This window comes from Erinaceus europaeus, chromosome 1 (genome assembly GCF_950295315.1).
Source record: "Erinaceus europaeus chromosome 1, mEriEur2.1, whole genome shotgun sequence".
In the NCBI taxonomy this organism is placed as follows: Eukaryota; Metazoa; Chordata; class Mammalia; order Eulipotyphla; family Erinaceidae; genus Erinaceus; species Erinaceus europaeus.
The window spans coordinates 139,561,686-139,584,914 of NC_080162.1; the positions used below are offsets into that span (position 1 = coordinate 139,561,686).

The 23,229-nt window shown below is 40.3% G+C and overlaps 1 protein-coding gene across 2 annotated transcripts in view; it reads left to right on the forward strand.

Moving 5' to 3' along the window:
* DPYS (dihydropyrimidinase) overlaps positions 1-23,229 on the forward strand; it is a 119,919-nt gene that overhangs the window by 7,587 nt on the left and 89,103 nt on the right. For both annotated transcript variants that reach the window (XM_007533672.3, XM_060195995.1), the window contains exons 2-4: positions 3,111-3,269; positions 8,142-8,321; positions 12,649-12,838. In XM_007533672.3, the coding sequence (XP_007533734.1) occupies positions 3,111-3,269; positions 8,142-8,321; positions 12,649-12,838 (529 nt within the window). The remainder of the gene's footprint in view (positions 1-3,110; positions 3,270-8,141; positions 8,322-12,648; positions 12,839-23,229) is intronic.

A 23,229-nucleotide genomic window follows, 5' to 3' on the forward strand; every position in this document is an offset into this window, starting at 1 on the left:
GTTCTTTGTTTAACTCAGTATAAATGCCTGGACCCATCTCCAAATAAACGGATGTTCATACCAGAATATCTCCCGATGCCTCTTTCTATTTCACACAGTCACTAGAACTGATGAGGGAGGGTCGGAGGCTTACTCCCCACCCCCGGTTGGAGCCACTCCACGTGAGCACCAGCATGAAATGACTATGTCAAGGAATAACAGATCCTTCTTAAAGATGTTCAATGCATGTGTCCAGGTTGCTTTTCGATTTCTGTTCCCACTAACAGTGTAATTACTATTTAATTGTACCCTACTTAATTGTGGGCATTGACTTATAAAACTGTAAGTCAGTTTAACTGGACATAGAATTTTTTAATTTTTTTATTACTTTTTGAGGTATAAATAGCATGTCATATGTTTAAATAATGTTTTAGTTTAATTATTGTTATTTATTTATTAATATTATTATTTTTTGTCTCCAGGGTTATTGCTGGGGTTTGGTGCCTGCACTATGAATCCACTGCTCCTGGAGAACATTTTTTTCCATTTTGTTGTTGCCTTTGTTATTATTATTATTGTTGTTATTGCTGCTGTTGTTGCTATTGTTGTTGGATAGGACAGAGAGAAATTGAGAGGAGGGGAAGGAAGACAGAGTGGTGGAGAGAAAGACACCTGCAGACTTGTTTCACTGCTTATGAAGTGACCCTCCTGCAGGTGAGGAGCCACAGGCTTGAACCTCGATTCTTACACTGGTCCTTGCACTTTGAGCCATGTGCACTTAACCTGCTGTGCTACTTCCCAGCCCCACTGCCCAGCCCTCAGCTTGTAATATTTTATTTACTTCAGAGGTATGGTATAATGATTCCATATATACAATATCTGTATATATTGCAGAATGATCACCACGGAAGGATAGTTAAAGATAATAATACACTGTTACTTGTTTTCCTTATGAGAACCTTAAAGACTTATGTTAACAACTTCGTTTTTTAATTTTTTTTATTTATAAAAAGGAAACATTGACAAAACCATAGGATAAGAGGGGTACAACTTCACACAATTCCCACCACCAGAACTCCATATCCCACCCTCTCCCCTGATAGCTATCCTATTCTTTAACCTTCTGGGAGTATGGACCCAAGATCATTGTGGGATGCAGAAGGTTGAAGGTCTGGCTTCTGTAATTGCTTCCCCAAGGCACATTGGTGGGGTTGTCTGTCCAGCTAGCAACTTCTATGTATACAATATAGTGCAATTAACTATCATCACCGCACACAGACAATGCAGAGATAAAACTACATCAATGAAGTCAGTATCTCTGGGAAACTTTTCCTTAGAAGATACCACTGTGACTCGGAATTGAGAATCACTGGTCTTCAAACCTAGAGCAAATACTATGGAGAAAAGAACAAGAATTCTTTCTAAAGTGGAAAGGAACTCAGAGCTCTTCAAAGAGATGGGAATGGTGTCACTGGAATAATTGAATGAGTTGGAGAACTAAGAAGATAATGTTCAGGTCATGTTGACCTTATAGGTGGTGTGACAGTTGTCTCTTCTGCATCCTAAAAGTATTGGGAAATTCAACACAAGATTGGGAGTGACAAACACGAGACCTAGGTGACACTAAAGAACCTAGTGTCCTAATCTAGTCAGAAGGTAGCACTGAGTAGTGGAGGAGAAGGGAAAGGAAGGAGAGACTCTTTGCATATGTAGGAGATGTCTGGGAGTAGGGAGGAGTAGACTGCACTGGATGATGGAGAGAAAAGAGTTAGACATCAAAGGTGATAGATGAGTATTGAGTATGCACAATTGGCTAGCTGACACTGTGATTAACTATTTCATACTTGGTGAGGCAAGGGGATATGTATAGAAAGACAATGTGGAGAGTGCACAATAAATAAAAGGAGAGAGAGAGAGAGAGAGAGAGACAGAAGTGAGGACTGTCAGAGATGTAGCTCAGAGGTAGAATGCCTACCTAACATGTATGATGCCCTGGGTTATTTCCCTGTTCCACCCCAATACATCCCAGTCTACCCTCAAACATCACCCCCCACCCCTCCAAAAAATGAAGGCAGGAAAAGAAAGTATAGTTACTTCATTCCAGAAGCAGTAAGGGCACACTATGTTAAGATTTGGAGTTAATAGTATTTTGGGGGTTGGGCGGTAGAGCAGCGGGTTAAGCGCACGTGGCGCAAAGCCCAAGGACCAGTGTAAGGACCCCGGTTCCAGCCCCCCCCCCCCCACCTACAGGGGAGTCACTTCACAGGCGGTGAAGCAGGTCTGCAGGTGTCTATCTTTCTCTCCCCCCTCTGTCTTCCCCTCCTCTCTCCATTTCTCTCTGTCCTATCCAACAATGAACAACATCAACAACAACAATAATAACCACAACAAGGCTACAACAAGGACAACAAAAGAGGGAAAAATGGCCTCCAGGAGCAGTGGATTCATGAGGCAGGCACTGAGCCCCAACAATAACCCTGGAGGCAAAAAAAAAAGTAAAATAAAAAAAAAAAAGATTTGGAGTTAAGCAATTACATCTGTGCATTGGAATTTCCCTTTAGTTATAATGAAGAATTTATGTTGCAGGGAGGGGGGACAAAATTAAAGACATAAAGATCATGGGAAAGGATGGTGGGACTCTGAACTAAGATCTGAGCAGAAGCTGGGATCAAAGGAGACAGTGGCAGTTTAGGGAAGTGAAAGGGATACCCCATAGTCATGGAAAATGAAGGTGACAGTCTCCCAGGATTCTAGGTGGATCACAGGAAAGTTAGAGATTTAATTCCCGAATACTGATTCTAATGGTGTGAAATTTTTTAACAATAGATATTCTCTGGAGAAGCTATTTTTCTGAATTTTCACTTTTTCATTTTGTTTTTTTCCCCCATGTGTGCTCTATTTACATTGAGTCCAAGCCATTTTAATTTTATCAGACATGTGATTCCTCTTATAGAAGCAATTCCAGCAGTTTCAACACCTCAAACTTTCATGGATAGAAAGCCAATTCATGTCCCCAACGAGCCTTTAAAATAAGCAGCAACTTTGTGCAATTTCCTGGATCCACCGAATTTGCAAACATGGTGTCCAGGGAGTGATTAATGGCTAATGTATTGAAATTCTTATGATTTCAGGCAGCCCTGGCAGGAGGCACCACCATGATACTTGATTTTGCCATTCCTCAGAAAGGAAGCTCCCTCCTTGAGGCCTTTGAGACCTGGAGAAGCTGGGCAGATCCCAAAGTCTGCTGTGACTACAGTCTTCATGTGGCAGTGACCTGGTGGAGTGACCAGGTGAGCCAGCAGGGGTCTGATTTCTAACACTGAGTCCTTGCTCTGAATGTCAAGAAACAGATCCAATCAAAACATACATAGTTGGTTGCTTCCAGGGTGATTGGAAGTCAGAGTGGAAGGGCAGACTTTCCATTTTTTTTCTTTATTTTCTGTATTGGGTTATTAATAAATTAATAGTTGACAGTAAAATACAGTAGTTGGTACATAGGTAGTATTTCTCTGTTTTCCACATAACACTTTAACCCCCCCCCCACACCTAGATTCTCCTCTTCATGTTCCAGGACATGAACTTTCCCCTCCACACTCCTGAGCCCTTTACTTTGGATCAGTACACCAAAACCAGTCCAAGTTCTGCTTTGTGTTTTCCTTTTTGTTCTTATTTTTTAACTTTTGTCCATGAGTGAGATCATCCCACATTCATTCTTTTCTTTCTGGCTTATCTCATTTAACATGATTTCTTCAAGCTCCATCCAAGATGAGGTAAAAAAGGTGAATTCACCATTCTTAATAGCTAAGTAGTATTCCACTGTGTATATATACCACAGCTTTCTCAGTCACTCATTTGTTGTTGAATACTGGGGTTATTCCAGGTTTTGGCTATTAAAGATTGTGCTGCTATGAATAAACAAATGTTTTTTGGATGGAAGTGTGTGTTTGGTTCCATAGGTATATCCCCAGGAGAGGAATTGTGGGGTCATAGGACAGGTCCACTTCTAGCCTTCTGAGAGTTCTCCAGACTGCTCTCCACAGGGGTCTGATCAATTTACATTCCTACCAGCAGTAGTGCAGGAGGGTGTTGAGCAGATTTTTCCTTGCATATTCACCAGTGTGATTTTAAAAAGTATTTATTTGGGGAACAGTTGCTGGTGCACCTAGTTATGGCGTATGTTGCCATAGACAAGGACCTGGGTTCAACTCCCCAGTCCCCACCTGCACTAGGGGAGTGGCTTCAGGAGCAGTGATGCAGTGCTGTGGGTCTGTCTCTTCTCTCTCTTTCTCTCTCTCTCTGTCTGTCTCTCTTTCTCTCTCTCTCTTTCTGTCTCTCTCTCTTTTTTTATTAACACAAGAGTAATCATTGGGGCTCAGTACCTCCACAATGAATCCACAGCTCCCAGTGACCATTTTTCCTTTTCTTTCTTTTATTTGGATAGGACAGAGAGATGTTGAGAGAGGAGTGAGAGGTAGAGAGGGTGAGAGAAAAATAAGTGTAGCCCTGCTCCACTGTTCATGAAGCTTCCACCTGCAGATTGGGGCCTGGGACTTGAACTTAGTTCCTTCTACTTGTGGCACCACTCAGCCCCCTACCTTACCTCTCAGTTTCACTGTCCTGTTGAAAAAAAATGATGTGGAGGCCAGCCTATGGTGTACCCACTTGATTGCACACATACCATATGCAAGCACCCAGGTTCAAGCCCCAGTTCCCCACTTGCAGGGGTGGGGATGCTTCACGAGCTATGAAGCAGCTCTGCAGGTGTCTGTCTTTTTCCCCTCTTTATCTCCCCTCCCCTTTGAGTTTCTCCCTGTCTTATCAAATAAAATAGAAAGAAAAGAAAAAAAAGGAGAAAAAGGTGGCCTCTGGGAGCTATGATTTGTAGTGCTGGCACCCAGCCCCCATGATAACACTGGTGGCAATTAACAAGAAAGAAAAAAAGTTTTCAAGAGTGATGGATTCACTGCTCATGCATAGAGCCCCAGCAATAATTATGGTGGCAATAAAAAAATTACTAATCTCTCTTTCTTAAATTTACTACTTAGAGATTATTTTAAATGGCATGTTACTTCAAAAAGTATACTTCAATTAGTAATGTTTAATGTCAGGAGGAAAACCAACAAGAAATAGACCAGGAGCCTGTTCAAAGTCTTCTCCTAGCTGTATCCTAACCTGGTGCTACTACTGTCCACACCTAGCAGAATCATATCCTGACGAAGCTTCAGCTAGCCCCCTACATTCTTAGGTCCCCAGGCTTTGCAAGAAAAGAAAGTTTTGAGAGAGATCAACATACTTTCATTTCCTCTCATTAAAAAGAAAAATACATGTGGGTACTTTGGAAGAAAATTTTATTTGTGATTTAAATAAACACATTTTCTGTTTTGGATACAACTCATAAAACCTTTTTATTAGGGGCCAGGTGGTGGTGCACCTGGTTGAGTGCATATGTTACAATGTGCAAGGACCCAGGTTCAAGCCCCCAGCCTTCACCTGCAGGGGGAAAGCATTTCGAGTGGTGAAGCAGGGCTGCAAGTGTCTCTTGACCTCTCTCCCTATCAGCCCCTTCTCTCTCAATTTCTGGCTGTCTCTATACAATAAATAGACAAGATAGATTAAAAAATAAATAAAAACCTTTTTATCAGAAAAGGTGTATAAGGATGACTTATTTTTGAAGTCACCAATTTCAAAACTTTTTACCTCATCTGTCCTTGAAAACTGGCTTTTAAGTACCTAGTTAGTAGAAAACAAATTATTAATCTTTAACAAATGGTTCAGCAAACATAACAGCAGAGTTTATAGTTCACAGCTAAAGTTAATTTTTCTCCAAAAAGAGTTTTCTAATTGATTTATCTTCTCTCTTTTGTGCTTTTAAGACCTTATTCTTCCTTTCTTTTTATTCTCTTTTCCTCTCCCCCTCTTTTCTCTCTCTTCCCCCTGTATAATTCTGATGAGAGAGAGAGAGAGAGAGAGAGAGGCATACTCAGCTCCTTTTTTTATGGCAGTGTTAGGAATTGAACTGGGGACTTCCTGGCAACAGGCATGAAAATCTAGTTCAAAGCCACTATACCACATCCCAATTCTTCCCCACCCGATTTGTATAAAGTAGAGCATAAGTGATAATATACATAATAGCATAAGTGGTGCGTCTTATACTTTAGTATGTGAATTAGTAACCTGTGGGGCCAAGCAGTGGTACACCTGGTTAAGCTCACATACTACTAAACTCAAGGACCGGGGTTTGAGCCCCCACTCCTCACTTGCAGTGGAGACACTTTATGAGTGGTGAAGCAGGTCTGCAAATGTCTATCTTTCTGCTCCCCTCCCCTCTCAATTTTTCTGTCCTATCAGATAAAATAAAAAAAAAACAATTTTTAACCTGTTACAATTGCAGGTTGTCTCCCAAATATGTCTTTAGGAACCAAAGAAGTTGACTCAGCAGTAGAGTACATGCCTTGCATGCTTGAAACCACCGTGGGTTCTAAGCCCAGCACAGCATAAATGAACAGTGTTATGATCTTTATCTCACCATCTTAAAAAGTCTTAAATGAAATAACTACTCTTGTGTGTGTGTTAGGGGTAAAGAATGTTCATTCTCTTGCTGCTACCATAGACTGGATGGTTGAAGCTTCAGAAATCGATTGTTGCTTGGCTTGGGAGGATAGAAGTTCAAGATGAAGGTGGCAGCAGGACTGGTTCATTCTGAAATCTATCAGGATAAGTCTGTCATATGCCTTTATTCATTTATTTAATTCTTTATCTTATTAGTGATTTAATAATGCTTAGCAAGATTGTAGGATAAAAGGGGTACAATAGCCACCACCAGAGTTCCATATCCCATTCCCATCCATTGGAAGGATTCCTATTCCCTATCCCTCTGGGAGTATAGACCAAAATTCTTTATGGGGTGCAGAAAGTGGAAGGTCTGACTTCTGTAATTGCTTCTCTGCTGGACATGGGCATTGGCAGGTGGATCTGTACTCCAAACCTGTTTCTTCTATCTTTCCCCAATGGGGTAGGGCTCTAGAGAGGTGAGGTTCTAGGACACATTGGTGAGGTTGTCTACCCAGGGAGGTCACGTAGCATCATGGTAGCATCTGCAACTTGGTGACTGAAAAGTGGTAAGGGATAAAGAAGGACAACTATTTAATAATCAGGAACCTAATGGTAAGAATAGAGCAGCTGGAACTAAAAGTCTGGGTGTGAGAAGAAGCTAAGAAGTCCATTTTCGGTATATTAGGGGCCCAGCTTTGTAGTCCTATTCTCAATTTTGATACCATATTCCCAGACAATGCTTTAGCCCAACCATCCCAATTTCTAATAGTTTTTTTAATAGTCTTTTAGTTTTCTAATAGTCTTTTACCAATTTCTAATAGTTCTAATTTTACCAATTTCTAATAGTTCACTATAAATCTTTGGTCTTTCTTGATTTGTTGAAGCACTGACCCAGCTTCTACCTTCCTTTTCACATGTTCTCTTTATGCACATGTTGGTATCCAGATTTTCTTTGTCATAAAGACAGTACTCAAACTGAATTAGAGTTAACTGAAAGGACCTTGTCTTAACTACTTACATTCGTAATACTCCTGTTTCAAGATAAAACTGTATTCTGAGGTGCTGGGGTTGACTTTTTAGGGGTCAGGTGGTGGTGCACCTGGTTAAACACTCATATTACAGTGCGTATGGACCCGAGTTCAAGCCCCTGGTCCCCACCTGTAGAGGGAGTGGTGAAGCAGGTCTACAGAACAAACACCTCATCACAGACCCCTGCAAGCATCAACCCGGCTTTGACCTAGCACGTTATGATTGGGTCCTCCTCAATCGCTATCGAACAGGCCATGGCCGGTGTGCCGCTATGTTCCATCGCTGGGGAGCCAGAGACAACCCGAACTGCCCCTGTGGCTCCAGACAGAGACTATGACCCACATAGTCAACGACTGCCACCTCTCCAGATTCAAAGGAGGTCTCGAAACTTTACATCAGGCTCAACCTGACGCTGTTGACTGGCTATGGAAAAAGGGCAAACGCTAGAAGAAGAACAGGTGTCACTCCATCTCTCCCCTTCTGTGTCTCCCCCACCCCTCTCAATTTCTCTCTGTCGCTATTCAATAATAAACAGATAAATAAGAGAATGGCTTTTTTCCCCTGTTGTTGCCTTCATGCAGGTCAAAGAAGAAATGAGAATCCTCACCCAAGATAAAGGAGTAAACTCCTTCAAGATGTTTATGGCCTATAAAGATGTGTACATGGTGGGAGATGCTGAGCTATATGCAGCCTTCACTCAGTGCAAGGAAATTGGAGCAATTGCTCAGGTCCATGCGGAAAATGGAGACCTAATTGCAGAGGTGAACATGAACATTGCAAAAGTTTTTTTTGTAATATTTATTTATTCCCTTTTGTTGCCTTTGTTGTTTTACTGTTGTAGTTATTATTGTTGTCGTCATTGTTGGATAGGAAAGAGAGAAATCTAGAGAGGAGGGGAAGACAGAAAGATAGACACCTGCAGACCTGCTTCACCACCTGTGAAGGGACTCCCCTGCAGGTGGGGAGCTAGGGACTTGAACCAGGATCCTTATGCAGGTCTTTATGCTTTGTGCCACATGTGTTTAACCTGCTGCACTAATAAAAGAGGACATAATTTAAGAGAAGACAGTTGTGAGAAAACTCATTGAATGCAGTGGCGGAATAGACATTCAGAAACAAAATATTATTCTCCATGGCTTGGGAACACTTGTTAGCCTGTCATGTTCTCATTTTTTTTATTAATGATTTAATAATGATTAGCAAGCTTGAAGGATAAGAGGGGGTACAATTCCACACAGCCAGAGTTCTGTGTCCCATCCCCTTCGTTGGAAGTTTCCCTATTCTTTATCCTGCTTTATATCTTTTTTTTTCTTTCTTATTTTACCATAACCCTGTTCAGCCATGGCTTATGATGGTGCAGGGGATTGATTGAATTTGGGACTTTGGAGCCTCAGGCATGAGAGTCTCTTTGCATAACCATTATGCTACCTACCCTGGACTGGTATTCTACTTTTATCCAGGTGGTGTATGCATTTCAGTGAGCATTTCTCTCTCAAGCCAGCTATTAGACCTTGAACTTCTTTTATTATAACCAGCAACTATTCTTTTTATGTATCCCAGCACTTTATTTTCCTCCCTTAAAGTAGCCCAGGCTGTTCAGATGCCAAGGTGAGAATATAAGTGAAAATCTAATGATGTAAGCAACATGTCAGATAACTGATTAAAACTCTACTCTTTTCAGAAGCTGGATATTAAAATGCATTCTGGAATAGTCGAAACGATGTTTATTTCTCATGCTAGCTCCATTATTAGTGCCCAAAGGGTACACCTTCTGTAAGATTTAAAGAATTGTCTCTTAAATGCTTTTGATTAGCAGCTGTTTTTCTTTCCTGGGGGCTCAGTTTCCATGAAAGTCAGTGAGGTTTAGGCTTGGCGGCTAGGAGACAGTGGCGATAATAAGATGAGAGCATGAGCTGTAAATTCAAGCAGACCAACACTTAAATTTGATTGCTCCATGTCATAACAGAGCCAACTCCAGATAAGTCACTTTCCCACTCAGAGTCTTGACTATGCTGTCCTTATTGTAAGGGAGAAATGGAATTTATAAGGGAGGGGATTGTGAAAACTGTGATGCAGTTAAAAGTAGAATTAATTACATAATATAATACAGGGACTGGTTGATGTTGCACTTGGTAGAGCACACATGTTAATATACATGAGAATTTGGGTTCATGCTCCCAGTCCCCAGCTGCAATGGTGGAGCTTCAAAAAACAGTGTAGTGGCACTACACATGTCTCTTTTCTCTGTCTGTTTCCCTGTATCACACTCTGTCCAAAACATAAATATGGAAGGGAAAAAAATGACTGCTGGGAGCACTAGAGTCATGGTGCAGGCACTGAGTCCCAGCTATAACTCTAGTGGCAAATAATAATAATAATAAAAACAGTAGGTCACATCAACAGGATCTGATATTGAGATTAAGATATTTTGTGTGTTTGTTCTGAATCATTTATATGTATTTTAAATATATATTTTATTTATTAATGAAAGAGATACTTTGGCTTAAGATTGAACTTGGGGGACTGGGTGGTGGCGCACCTAGTTAAGTGCATGTATTATACTGTGCAAGGACCCAGATTCAAGCTCCTTGTCCCCAACTGCAGGGGGAAACTTGTCAAGTGGCGAAGCAATGTTGCAGGTGTCTTTCTCTCTCTCTCTCTTACACACACACATACACACACACACACACACACACACACACACACACACACACACTTCCTCTTTGGCTGTCTCTATCCTGTAAAGATAATCAAAAATTTTTAAAAGAAAATATTTGAAACAAATTAAAAAAAAGATTGAAACTAGGACTTCAGAGCCTCAGGCATTAAAGTCTTTTGCATAAATAGTATGCTATCTCCCCAAACCTATTTGTATGTCTTGAATATGGGCATTGTTTTTCAAAGAGTGCAATAGAAGCCAACCTTATATCTCTCTCATCTTTTTTCAGTAGGATACTGAAATTTATCATATACACAAATCTTGGCCGACAATTAAGAAAATTGCAATTTAAACAGAATATCATATATTAAAAGTACACATGCATTTTTACTACACTAAAAGGGTCACAGCATTCAAAGAAGTCTGATTCTAAATTTTCATTACACAGTGATTTGTTTTGTTATCACATTCCATAGTGGAAGTTAACTTTGTCAACATTTTTCTCCAAAGACAAGTCTTCATGAATTTTGCACACGTTTTCCTCTGTAGAGGAAGACAGGATTTCTTCAACACATGTACCAGTTTCTAAACCTTCCACTTCATAATAATCCTCATCACTTTGCTCTTGGAAATCAAAATATTTGATTATCCCATGAGTCAAAGTTATCCAGGGGCTAATTTCAGATAATTGAATCAGTCTCCCAATTACATCTGCCACAAGCTGTACATATGAGTTCTGCTGCTTCTATTTCTTTTTGTCAGGCAGGCAATTTCAGATCCCTTTTACTTTTCAATTTTGTTTTGTGTATGTGTGTGTTAATTTTTAATTTTTAAATTTTTTTCTTGTTTTTTTATTTTTTATTATTTAAGAAAGGATTAATTAACAAAACCATAGGGTCGGAGGGGTACAATTCCACACAGTTCCCACCACCCAATCTCGATATCCCACCCCCTCCCCTGATAGCTTTCCCATTCTCTATCCCTCTGGGAGCATGGACCCAGGGTCATTGTGGGTTGTAGAAGGTGGAAGGTCTGGCTTCTGTAATTGCTTCCCCACTGAACATGGGTGTTGACTGGTCTGTCCATACTCCCAGTCTGTCTCTCTCTTTCCCTAGTAGGATGGGTCTCTGGGGAAGCAGAGCTCCAGGACACATTGGTGGGGTCTTCAGTCCAGGGAAGCCTGGCCGGCATCCTGATGACATCTGGAACCTGGTGACTGAAAAGAGAGTTAACATACGAAGCCAAACAAATTGTTGAGCAATCATGTACCCAAAGCTTGGAATAGTGGAGAGGAAGTGTTGGGGGGTACTCACTGCAAACTCTAGTGTACTTCTGCTTTCAGGTATATATTTTGCAGTAGTTTACGGATATGTGTGAACATATGCTCTCTCTTTTAAAAAATTTTTTTTTTATTTTTGGGGTTTTTAATTCTTTATTGAGGATTGATGTTTTATAGTCGACAGTAAATACAATAGTCTGTACATGCATAACATTTCTCAGTTCTCCACACAACAATATTTTTCAATTTCTTTGTAAAGTTTCTTTTCCTTAAATTATTCTTAAAAAGAGTTTACCTTTCTTTTTCTGCCACTTTTTTCCACAAAGTGAATTATAACATCAGTTGTAACAAAATGCTTGTTGGGTAACTCCTCAAAGATATGTATAATATCCTGGAACAATAACAACTCCCAAATTGAAAAGCTTAGATACTAACTGGTGTTTCTAGTCTTTTCTTTTTTAAAAAAACAATATTTATTTATTCCCTTTTATTGCCCTTGTTTTCTTGTTGTAGTTATTGTTATTGTTATTGATGTCATCATTGTTGGATAGGACTGAGAGAAATGGAGAGAAGAGGGGAAGACAGAGATGAGAAGAGAAAGATAGACACCTGCAGACCTGCTTCACCGTCTGTGAAGCGACTCCCCTGCATATGGGGAGCCCGGGGCTCGACCAGGATCCGTGAGCTGGTCTTTGAGCTTAACCCACCTGACTCCCTCTAGTCTTTTCTTTTAAGCAAACCTTTAAAAAAATTTTTTATTGGGGGGCGGGGGGGAATCACCAGTGAATAGTAAAATACAGTTGTTCGTACATGTGTAGAATTTCTGTTTTCTAAAGAACACTCTACCTACAAGTCTAATTCCTCCTATACCATCATGTTCCAGTACCTCAGAGCCCTTTACTTTGGCTCAATACACCAAACCCAGTCCAAGTTCTACTTTGTGTTTTCCTCTCTGTTCTTCTCAACTTCTATGAGTGGGATCATCCTATATTTCTCTTTCTCTTTCTGACTTATTTCACATGTTTCCTTCCAGCTCCATCCAAGAGGAGGGGAAGAAGGTGAATTCACCATTTTTAAACATCTGATTAGTATGCCATTGTGTATATAGACCACAAAGTGCTCAACCTGCATGGTCTTAATGCCTTTGTAGGGAGCAAAGAAGATGCTGGCATTGGGGATAACTGGTCCTGAGGGCCATGAGCTATGCCGCCCAGAAGCAGTAGAGGCAGAGGCCACTCTGAGAGCCATCACCATTGCCAGTGCAGCAGGGTGCCCTCTCTACGTGGTGCATGTCATGAGCAAGTCGGCTGCCAGGATGATAGCAGAAGCCAGGAGAGAAGGTAAGCCTTGGGCTGTCAATCAACTAGTAGCTCCATATTAGCCCACGCAATGGCGACGAAACTGCTGCCTCTGCCCTTCCATATGAGAAAGTTTCCCATGAATTTCCCCTATACTCACTTTTTATATTTTTATCTATTTATTGGATAAAGACAGAGAGAAATCAAGAAGGGAAGGAGAGATAGAGAGGGAAAGAGAGGCAGAGAGACACCCACAGCCCTGTTCACCACTCATGAAGCTTTCCCCCTGCAGGTGGGGGCCAGGGGATCGAATCCAAATCATTCCATATGGTAACAGGTGCATCACCATTAGATCCTCCACCTTTCTGTTTTTTTAAATTTTTAAAAAAATTATCTTTGTTTATTGGATAGAGACAGTCAGAAGTTGAGAAGGGACAAGGAAGTATAGAAAGAGAGAGAGAGAGAGAGAGAGACCTGCACCCATTTCACCATTCATGAAGTCTTCCCCTGCAGGTGGGGACTGAGGGCTTGAAGCAGGGTCATTGTGCATTGTAATGTGTGCTCAACCAGGTGCACTACCAGCCAGTCCCTATTTATTTATTATTGGATAGAGGCAGAAAGAATTTGAGAGAGAAGAGAAGAGAAGAGAAGAGAAGAGAAGAGAAGAGAAGAGAAGAGAGAGAGAGAGGGAGAGAGAGAGAGACCTATAGCACTGTTACACCACTCATGAAGCTTTTCCATTGCAGGTGGGGACCAGGGGCTTGAACCTGGGTTCTTGTTCACTGTAATGTGTGTGCTGAACCAGATGCACTACTGCCTGCATCCCCCTCCACTTTTCTTCTCACCTATGTATTACCAACCATTTTTTCCCTTTCACCTTGTGTGTGTTGATATTTGCGCGCTCTCTCTCTCTCTCTTCATGATGTCTTTTCTCCCTTGAGGTTATTTCTTCTCCATCATCAGAACTTTAGTTTCTTGAAGTTAAGCATTTCTGCCCAGGGAGTCAGGCAGTAGCGCAGCAGGTTAAGCTCAGGTGGCGCAAAGGCCTTCAGGGGAGTGGCTTCACAAGCAGTGAAGCAGGTCTGCAGGTGTCTACCTTTCTCTCCTCCTCTCTGCCTTCCGCTCCTTTCTCCATTTCTCTCTGTCTTATCCAACAACGATGACAATAATAATAACTACAACAGTAAAACAACAAGGGCAGCAAAAGGGAATGAATGAATAAATAAATAAATAAATATATATATATATATTTTTTTTTTAAAAAGCATTTCTGCCTTTAACAACGTGAGCAGCTCACCTTTGAGTCTCATGGCCAGATGCAGACTCTTAGGCATCTTCATTATCTCCCTCACAGTGTCTGAATCTGGAAGGTATAGGACACAGAACAGATGCTCAACGAATTCCTTTTGCATTGAACTGAACTGTCTTATGGAAATTTGGATATTAAAGCAGTGAAATCAGTTGTCCAAGTAGTGTATTTACGACAATGATTTTAAGATTTCAAGATCAAATTTACTTTTTTCCAAATCACCTTTTTTTTTTTAATCTCTATAAGAATTGGGCTGAGAAACAATTCATTGATTTGCCTGCACCAGTTAGGAAAAGATGAACAAATAAGAAATATTTTAATTAGTGACTGTGGATTCCTCAGAGATGCGGTACACAGTGCTGCAGTAAGGATTTTGTGCAAGAAAAAAATGTATCTGGGACAGGATAGATAGCCTAATGGTTATGCAAAGAGACTTTTATGACTGAGGCTCCGAAGTCTCAGGTTGAATTCCCTGCACAACCATAAGCCAGAGCTGAGCAGTGCTCTTATAATAAATAAATATGCATCAGTAAGTATCATATATTAAGAGTTAAATTAGTACTGCAGCAAAGCAAAGAACTCTGAGGAAGGAAGGGGAAGGAAGGTAAGAAGAAAACTTTGTGGGCCTATTATATAATGAAATTATATGCATATGATTGCACTGTATGTAATTATATGCATGAAATTATATGCAAATTATATGCATATGATTGCACTGTATGTAATTATATGCATGAAATTATATGCATATGATTGCACTGTAAAGCATTAAGTCCCCTTAATAAAAATAAGAATAAAGTCAGGGTATTAGTAAGGCTTTATTATTAAAAACTTCTGGTTGCTTTATTTATGCCCCAGCCCTCCCCATAGAAATTCAGTATAATGAGAGCAGTACTTAAAACAAAAAATATATGCAAAATTTGAAATTGCTGTATTAGCATTTTGCCACCAGATGGCTCTGCTGCTATTTGTATAAAACCTATGACTTCATGACACTCATTTTGGAAACTGTGTACCCTACCCTACAGCCTGTCAGTCACGTCCATAACAGCCAAGTGTGATTAAAAAACAGAAAAATCAGCAGAAATGATCAATCTTAACCTAACAGCAGGCTATGATTTTGACAGTTCTATCAGGCAAGGGACAGTTTTTGATCTTGGGGATTTATTTTGCACTGAGTATTTTTTAAAAAATATTTATTTATTCCCTTTTGTTGTCCTTGTTGCTTTTTATTGCTATAGTTATTATTGCTGTTATTGATGTCACTATTGTTGGATAGAACAGAGAGAAATGGAGAGAGGAGGGGAAGACAGAGAGGAGGAGAGAAAGATAGACACCTGCAGATCTGCTTCACCACCTCTGAAGCGACTCCCCTGCAGGTGGGGATGAGGTAGAGTTCTATGAGTAGCATAGTAAAAGTCTTTAGAAAAAGATTTAGGATATAAATCCCAGACAGGAAGCTGTTAAACTGAAGTGTGGGCGTTTAATTTTTTTCACATATGTAAAATGTTTTCATGATTCCAAATGGAAATTATATATAATAAAATGTACTCTCACATAAATCTTATTTCCTTCCTCAAATCTTTCACCCCACACCACAGATAATTACTTTTCTTAATTTGTTTCTATCCTATTATTAAAATAAAAATAATTTTTATGTTCTTATTTCCCTCTCCTACATGAAAGGCATACACATAGTATTCTGAACTTGCTTTCGCCGCACTTGAAAATATATACCACTTGAAAATATATATAGGTTATCCCATACTTCCATACAGATACAGCCTTTCTATTCCTTTTTTTCCCTGATAATAAAGACCTGTCTTGGAGGTTTTTTAAAGATTTATTTAAGAAAGGAGACATTGACAAAATCATAGGATGGCAGGGGTATAACTCCACACAATTCCTGCTACCCAATCTCCATATCCCATCCCCTCCCCAATAACTTTCCCATTCTCTATCCCTCTGGGAGCATGGACCAGGGTCATTGTGGGTTGCAGAAGATGGGAGGTCTGGCTTCTGTAATTGCTTCCCCGATGAACATGGGCGTTGACTGGTTGATCCATACTCCCAGTCTGCCTCTCTCTTTCCCTAGTAGGGTGTGTCTCTGGGGAAGCGGAGCTCCAGGACACATTGGTGGGGTCTTCAGTCCAGGCAAGCCTGGCCGGCAATCCTGATGGCATCTGGAACTGGGTGGCTGAAAAGAGAGTTAACATACAAAGCCAAACAAATTGTTGAAGAATCATGGACCCAAAGGTTGGAATAGTGGAGATGAAGTGTTGGGGGGTTACTCACTGCAAACTCTAGTGTGCTACTGCTTTCAGGTATATATATGCCCTAGTTTATGGAATAGTGTGAACATATGCTCTATTTCCTGGAACCTGGTCTATATCCTTTTTTTTTTTTTTTTTTCAATGTGCAGAATACTGCCTGTTCAGCTACTCTCTACTGCTAGAATTAGAGTTGTTTCTAATCTTTGGCTGTTGCAAATAAAGTCACAGTGATGGTCTCATTCAAATATGGTAGCTCATATGTGGAAGGTATATTGCTTTTCAATTTCTGCCTTAATACATTACCAAAAACTTAGTGGTTTAAAATGACATAACTTTGACAAGTGCTTGATTCTGGTTGAAGCCTGGTTCCTACCACATTGGAGGAAGCTTCTTTTATTTAATTAATTAAAAAAGGAGACATTAACAAAACTATAGGATAAGAGGGGTACAACTCCATGCAATTCTCACCACCAGATCTCCGTATCCCATCCCCTCCTCTGATAGCTCTTCCATTCTTTATCTCTCTGGGAGTATGGACCCAAGGTCATTGTGGGATGCAGAAGCTGGAAGGTTTGGCTTCTGTAATTGCTTCCCCACTGAACATGGACATTGACTGGTTGATCCATACTCCCAGCCTGCCGCTCTCTTTCCCTACTAGGGTGGGGCTATGGAGAAGCGGATCTCTAGGACATATTAGCGGGATCATCTGTCCAGGGAAGTCTGATTGGCATCATGCTGGCATCTGGAACCTGATGGCTAAAAAGAGAGCCAACGTACAAAGCCAAACAAATTGTTGAACAATCATGGACCCAAAGAATGGAATAGTGCAGATAAAGTGTTGGGGGGTACTCACTGCAGACTATTGTGTACTTTTGCTTTCAGGTATATATCTTGCCCTAGTTTATGGATACGTGTGAACATATGCTCTAACTCACAGGACCTAGTCTATATTTAGGTTTTGGGACTTTGTTAGGAAGTGAACTGCCTGGAATGGAATTAGAGAATACTATGAAAGGAAAGGTCTCACCCTAGTAATCAAGCTGAAGGATTGTCATTCCACACCTGAAGTCTCTGGACACAGTCTGAAGTGAAGCATGCTGAGGTGGTACTTGTTGCTTTGATTAGGTTAGGATCAGCAGATGCAATATTATTTGGTATGAATTGAGAAAAGCATGCAGGAAAGTGAGACCCACTCTAAGGTTCCAGGACTGGGGAAAATATAGGCTCTGTAGTGGATATGTGAGGTTCCTGCTGTCTTAGGGTTCAAGAAGACAGTAGATAGTTATTGTTATAATCACATTATTTGGTAATTGGGTTAACTTTGAAAAATCCCTTTGTTAGGATTTGCTGTATAATACCCAGCATCACCATAGTTTATGTCCTTTGACATTATTTGTATATGGCTGTGCCACCAGTTGCTTCTGTTCTCCCTGGTCTAGGATTTTGATTTATTTATTTATTTATTTGTTTTTCTCTTTTAAAAAATATTTATTTATTCCCTTTTTTAAATTTAATTTTTATTTAAGAAAGTATAAATTAACAAAACCATAGGGTAGGAGGGGTACAACTCCACACAATTCCCACCACCCAATCTCCATATCCCATCCCCTCTTCAGATTTAGTGTTTGCATAAAGAAATGCCACTGATTTTTGTACATTGATTTTGTAGCCTGACACATTGCTATATTGCCTAATAACTTCCAGTAGTTTTCTGCTGGATTCTTTAGGTTTTTCTGTGTATACTATCATATCATCTGCAAATAGTGAGAGCTTAACTTCTTTCTGGTCTAGGCTTTTGAGAGAGTCAACATATCAAAGACTCCACCTATGTATTAAAAAGACTCAGCCTGTGCTTTAAAAAGTTTGAGACATACAATCAATTTTCCCCTCTCATATTAATTAAATAGAGATTTATATGACTACAAATTAATAGGAGTATACATAAACACCATTCCCAACACCAAAAGACTGTGTCCCATTCCACCCACCCACCCCCCACCCCACCCCGGGAAGCCAAATATCCACCCTCACCCTCACCCCAGGGTTTTTACTTTGGTGCCTTACTCCAGAAGAGGAAGCTTCTGTGCTATGGTTTCTCTGTTTTTTTTCTCTCTCTGAAATTTCTTTTTTTTAAATATATTTATTTAATAGAAACAGAAATAGAGAGGGGAGGAGGAGATAGCGAGAGAGCTACCTCAGCACTACTTTACCATCTGCAAAAGCTTTCCCCCTGAAGGTGGGGACCAGAGACTTGAACTAGGCTCATTATGCACTATAACACGTACACTTAACCAGGTACACCACCACCCAGTGCCCCTCTCTCTCTCATCATTGTCTCTATATTTGAAAATGTCTACCTGAAGCAGTGAATCCACAGTGAAGACAAAACCAAATACAACTCAACTTCAGAACTTTCATTTTTTAAAAATATTTTTTATGTATAAAATGTAAACACTGACAAGACCATAGTATAAGAGGGATAAAATTTCACACAGTTCCCACCACCAGACCTCCATATCCCATCCCCTACCATGAAATAGTTTCAACTTCATAACTTTCTTATCTTATAGTACTTCTGGAGACTCAAAAAGAGAATCCTTGACTTTTCTAACTGCTAGAGACCAATACTCCTCTATCTTCACAGATAATTAGTAATTGGTGTACCCTGCATTCTTTTGACCACCCTTCTGCCTCTCTTTTCTATTGTAAGAGGCTTATAATACATTGAGTCTATTTAATTAATCCAAAACAACCCCTGTATCTCAAAGTCCTCAATTTCATCATATCTATAAGGTCCCTTTCACCATGTAGGTCAGCATAAACATTCTTATGGACAGCAGGATTTGACATCTTTAGATGTCCCTATTCTGCCTACTGTAGAAGGAAATTATTAAATTTCTATCAATGGGATTACTGGCTAAAAGAGTAAATACAATGGGGCCAGGTGGTAGCACACCTGGTTGAATACACGTTACAGTGCCCATAGACCTGGGTTTGAGCCCCTGGTCCCCACCTATGGGGGGAAAGATTTGCAGGAAGTGAAGCAAGTCTTTAGGTATCTCTGTCTCTTTCCCTCTCTATTCTCTCTTTCCTTCTTGATTTCTGGCAGTTTCTTTTTTTTAATTTTTTAAAAAATTTTATTTTGTTGCCTTTGTTGTAGTTGTCGTTGATGTCATATTTGTTGGATAGGACAGAGAGAAATGGAGAGAGGAGGGGAAGACAGAGAGGGGGAGAGAAAGATAGACACCTGTAGATCTGCTTCACCGCCTGTGAAGCGACTCCCCTGCAGGTGGGGAGCCCGGCTCGAACCAGGATCCTTACACCAGTCCTCGTGCTTTGAGCCACATGTGCTTAACCAGCTGCTCTGCTGCCCGACTCCCCATTTCTGGCAGTTTATATCCAAATAAATTTAAAAAAAATAAAGAAGACTAAATACATAAGTACTTCCAGAAAAATTACTTTTCAGAGGGGCTGCAAATACAGGATATTTAAAATGTCACCTCAGGACTGGGGAGATGGCTCAGTGCGTGTGTGTTTTTTGAGAGAGACCTTGGGTTCTAGCCACATTAGGGATCCGAAGACAGAGGCAAGTGAAAGCAACTCAATGAACAGCGAAGCATTGTTTTAGTGTCTCTCTCTCACCCTTTCCCTCTCACAAACATAGAAAAACTGGTTAGGAGTGAGTTCCATGGAGAATATACCTCTGACAATGCATAAAAATATAATTAACATTCCAAAAAATATGACATTCCAAATGTTTTAGTTAAGTCAAACTTATTCTTTTTTATATTTATTTATTTATATATATTTATATATTTTTGTTGCCCTTGTTTTTATTGTTGTTGTAGTTATTATTGTTATCATTGCTGGATAGGACAGAGAGAAATGGAGAGAGGAGGGGAAGACAGAGAGAGGGGAGGGGGAGAGAAAGATAGACACCTGCAGACCTGCTTCACCGCCTGTGAAGTGACCCCGCTGCAGGTGGGGAGCCGGAGGCTCAAACTGGGTCCTTGCACTTTGCACCATGTGTGCTTAACCCGCTGTGCTACCACCGACTCCCAAGTCAAACTTATTCTAATAGTCCTTGTAAAAATATTATAATGCATGATTGTCAGAGAGGCCATAGAGCTGCATAATTAGCGTGAGAGGTTTCCCACTTTTGCAGATGGCTCCGTATGTGTCTAAGCAGGAAACTGAGGGCAACAGGCAAAAAGCTGACTTAAATTGGGCCACACCACACTGCTCACATAGTGACTGCATGCTCCAAAGGCAGTTCTTTGGGGAACACAGAGAGAGAGAAACCTGAGAGCTTGTGGGTGATACTGTCTCTCCCTCCTTCCTTCCTTCCTTCCTTCCTTCTTTCCTTCCTTCCTTCCTTCCTTCCTTTCTTCCTTCCTTCCTTTCTTCCTTCTTTCCTTCCTTCCTTATTTCCTTCCTTCCTTCCTTCCTTCCTTCCTTCCTTCCTTCCTTCCTTCCTTCCTTCGCTTTTTTCATTCTTCTTTCCCACTGACCACTGTGGCTTGGTGCCTTCGCTGCTATTTATTTGACAGAATGTAAGAGACTGCGAGAAGGAAAAACACAGAGAGATGGAGAGCTGGACAGCTGCTCTACTACTGATGGAGCTTTCCCTCTGCAGGGAGGGGCAGGGAGTGGGACTTGAACCCAAGTCATAGAGCATAGTAATTTTTTTAAAACAGTTGTGATTTAATCATGATTAACTAGGTTATAGGCTAACAGGGGTACAATTCCTACAGTTCCCACTGAGTTCCATTTCCCATCCTTTCCATTGGAAGCTCTCCTATTTTATCCCTCTGGGAGTATGGACTAAAATTCTTTATGGGGTGCAGAAGGTGGAAGGTCTGGCTTCTGTAATTGCTTCTCTACTGGACATGGATGTTGGTAGGTGGATCCATACCCCCAGACTGTTTCTATCTTTGCCTAGTGGGGTAGGGCTCTGGGGAGGTGAGGTTCTGGGACACATTGGTGAGATTATCTGCCTGAGGAGGTCAGGATGGAATCACAGTAGCATCTGAAGCTTGGTGGCTGAAAGGTAGTAAGATAGAAAGCAGGACAAATTGTTTAATAAACAGGTACCCAAAGGTAACAATAGAGCAGATGAAAATAGGGGTCTTGATGTGGGAAGAAGCTAAGAAGTCTATTTTAGGTGTATTACAAGGGGCCCATGAATTCTGTAATTTTTGCCTGAGCCTGATAGCTAACATGCAAGTGGACTAAAACGGTGTGGTAATATTTACACTCTACTGGGTGAGCCCCCACCAGGTCCCAAATGCTGACCTTTAATAGACAATTCACCTGCCCTGTCTGCACTTGTTTATTATCTAACATGACTTATGAACAGACAAGACCACTACAAACATGTTGTTATATTGTTTCAATAAGAGGCAACTCAGGCTTATAGTTTTAGGAAGTGAACATTTCCTATGTGTAAGGACCTTTGTTTGTCATTATTATCTCTGAAGACCTTTCTACCACTTTACCAGTGGTCCCTAGATTGCTGCATCCACATCCCCTGAGAGCTTGTTAGAAGTGCAGAGCCTTGGACTCCATCCCAGACCCACTGAATCAGAATGTTCACTTAAAACTAAAAACCCATGTGATTTATATGCATATTGCAGTTTGAGAACTGCTGCTCCAGGAAGCCAAAAGGGATCCAAATCATTAATTGCCTCTATCGTCATAGCAGTAGAAATATGGCACTACTAAGTTTGACTTTCTAATCCAACTCCCGACTATATACCCAGAAGAAAGCAACATGAGGGTGAGTGATGATGACAATAAACACTATTGCCTGTTTATTATGCACCCAACAGTTTTTAATATAGCTTGCTATAGCTTTTTCTAGATATTATCTCATGAGCAAATTTTAATAGACATTGTCTTTATTAATTTTCATAATAATGCTCCAAAATTCAATTATATCACTTTTCATGGCAAACAATCTCAAGGGTTGGGACTGTTATCCCAATATCACTTTACTGAGCTGGGGAAATAACATGATGGCTCTGCAAAACACTTTCATGCCTGAGGCTCTGAGATCTCAGGTTCAGTCACCCCAGCACCACCATAAATCAGAGCTAAGCAGTTTTCTGGTCTCTCTTTCTCTGTATCTCACTCTCATTAAAATAAAGTAAATGAACCAATATTACTTTACTAATAATGCTAAACCTGATATTTAAACCCAAGTTGATATGTTTAAATGATCCCAAGGTCCCATTTTTTTCTGTTTTTCTTCACTTCACTCAAGAAGAAATTATTTAATAAAGGTGACAAATGTGTACATCAAGTTTATACTTAATTGGTTTGGTTTTCTAGATATTAAGAATGTCTAAGGTATTACTATCAATTTGTTGTTGTTGTTTAAATCATTTTAAGGAATGAAATATACCCCAGGAATGCAAATGATTATTATTCAATAATTAATAAATAAAAATATTTTTAAAATCAAAAGTATTATATTTATTTATTGGATAGAGATAGCCAGAAATTTAGAGGAAGGGGAAGATAGAAAAGAGAGACAGAGAGACTCCTATAGCCCTGCAGGTGGGCATCAGGGGCTTGGACCTAGGCCCTTGTGCACTATAATGTGTGCACTTAACCAGCGGCGCCTGATGGTTTCCATACATTTTTTTAATTAATTAATTAATTTATTTATTTATTTATTACCTTTTGTTGCCCTTTTTCTTGTTGTAGTTATTATTGTTGTTACTGATGTCATTGTTAATGTTATTGTGGTTGGATAGAACAGATAGAAATGGAGAGAGGAGGGGAAGACAGAGAGGGGAGAGAAAGATAGACACCTGCAGACCTGCTTCACCTCTTGTGAAGTGACT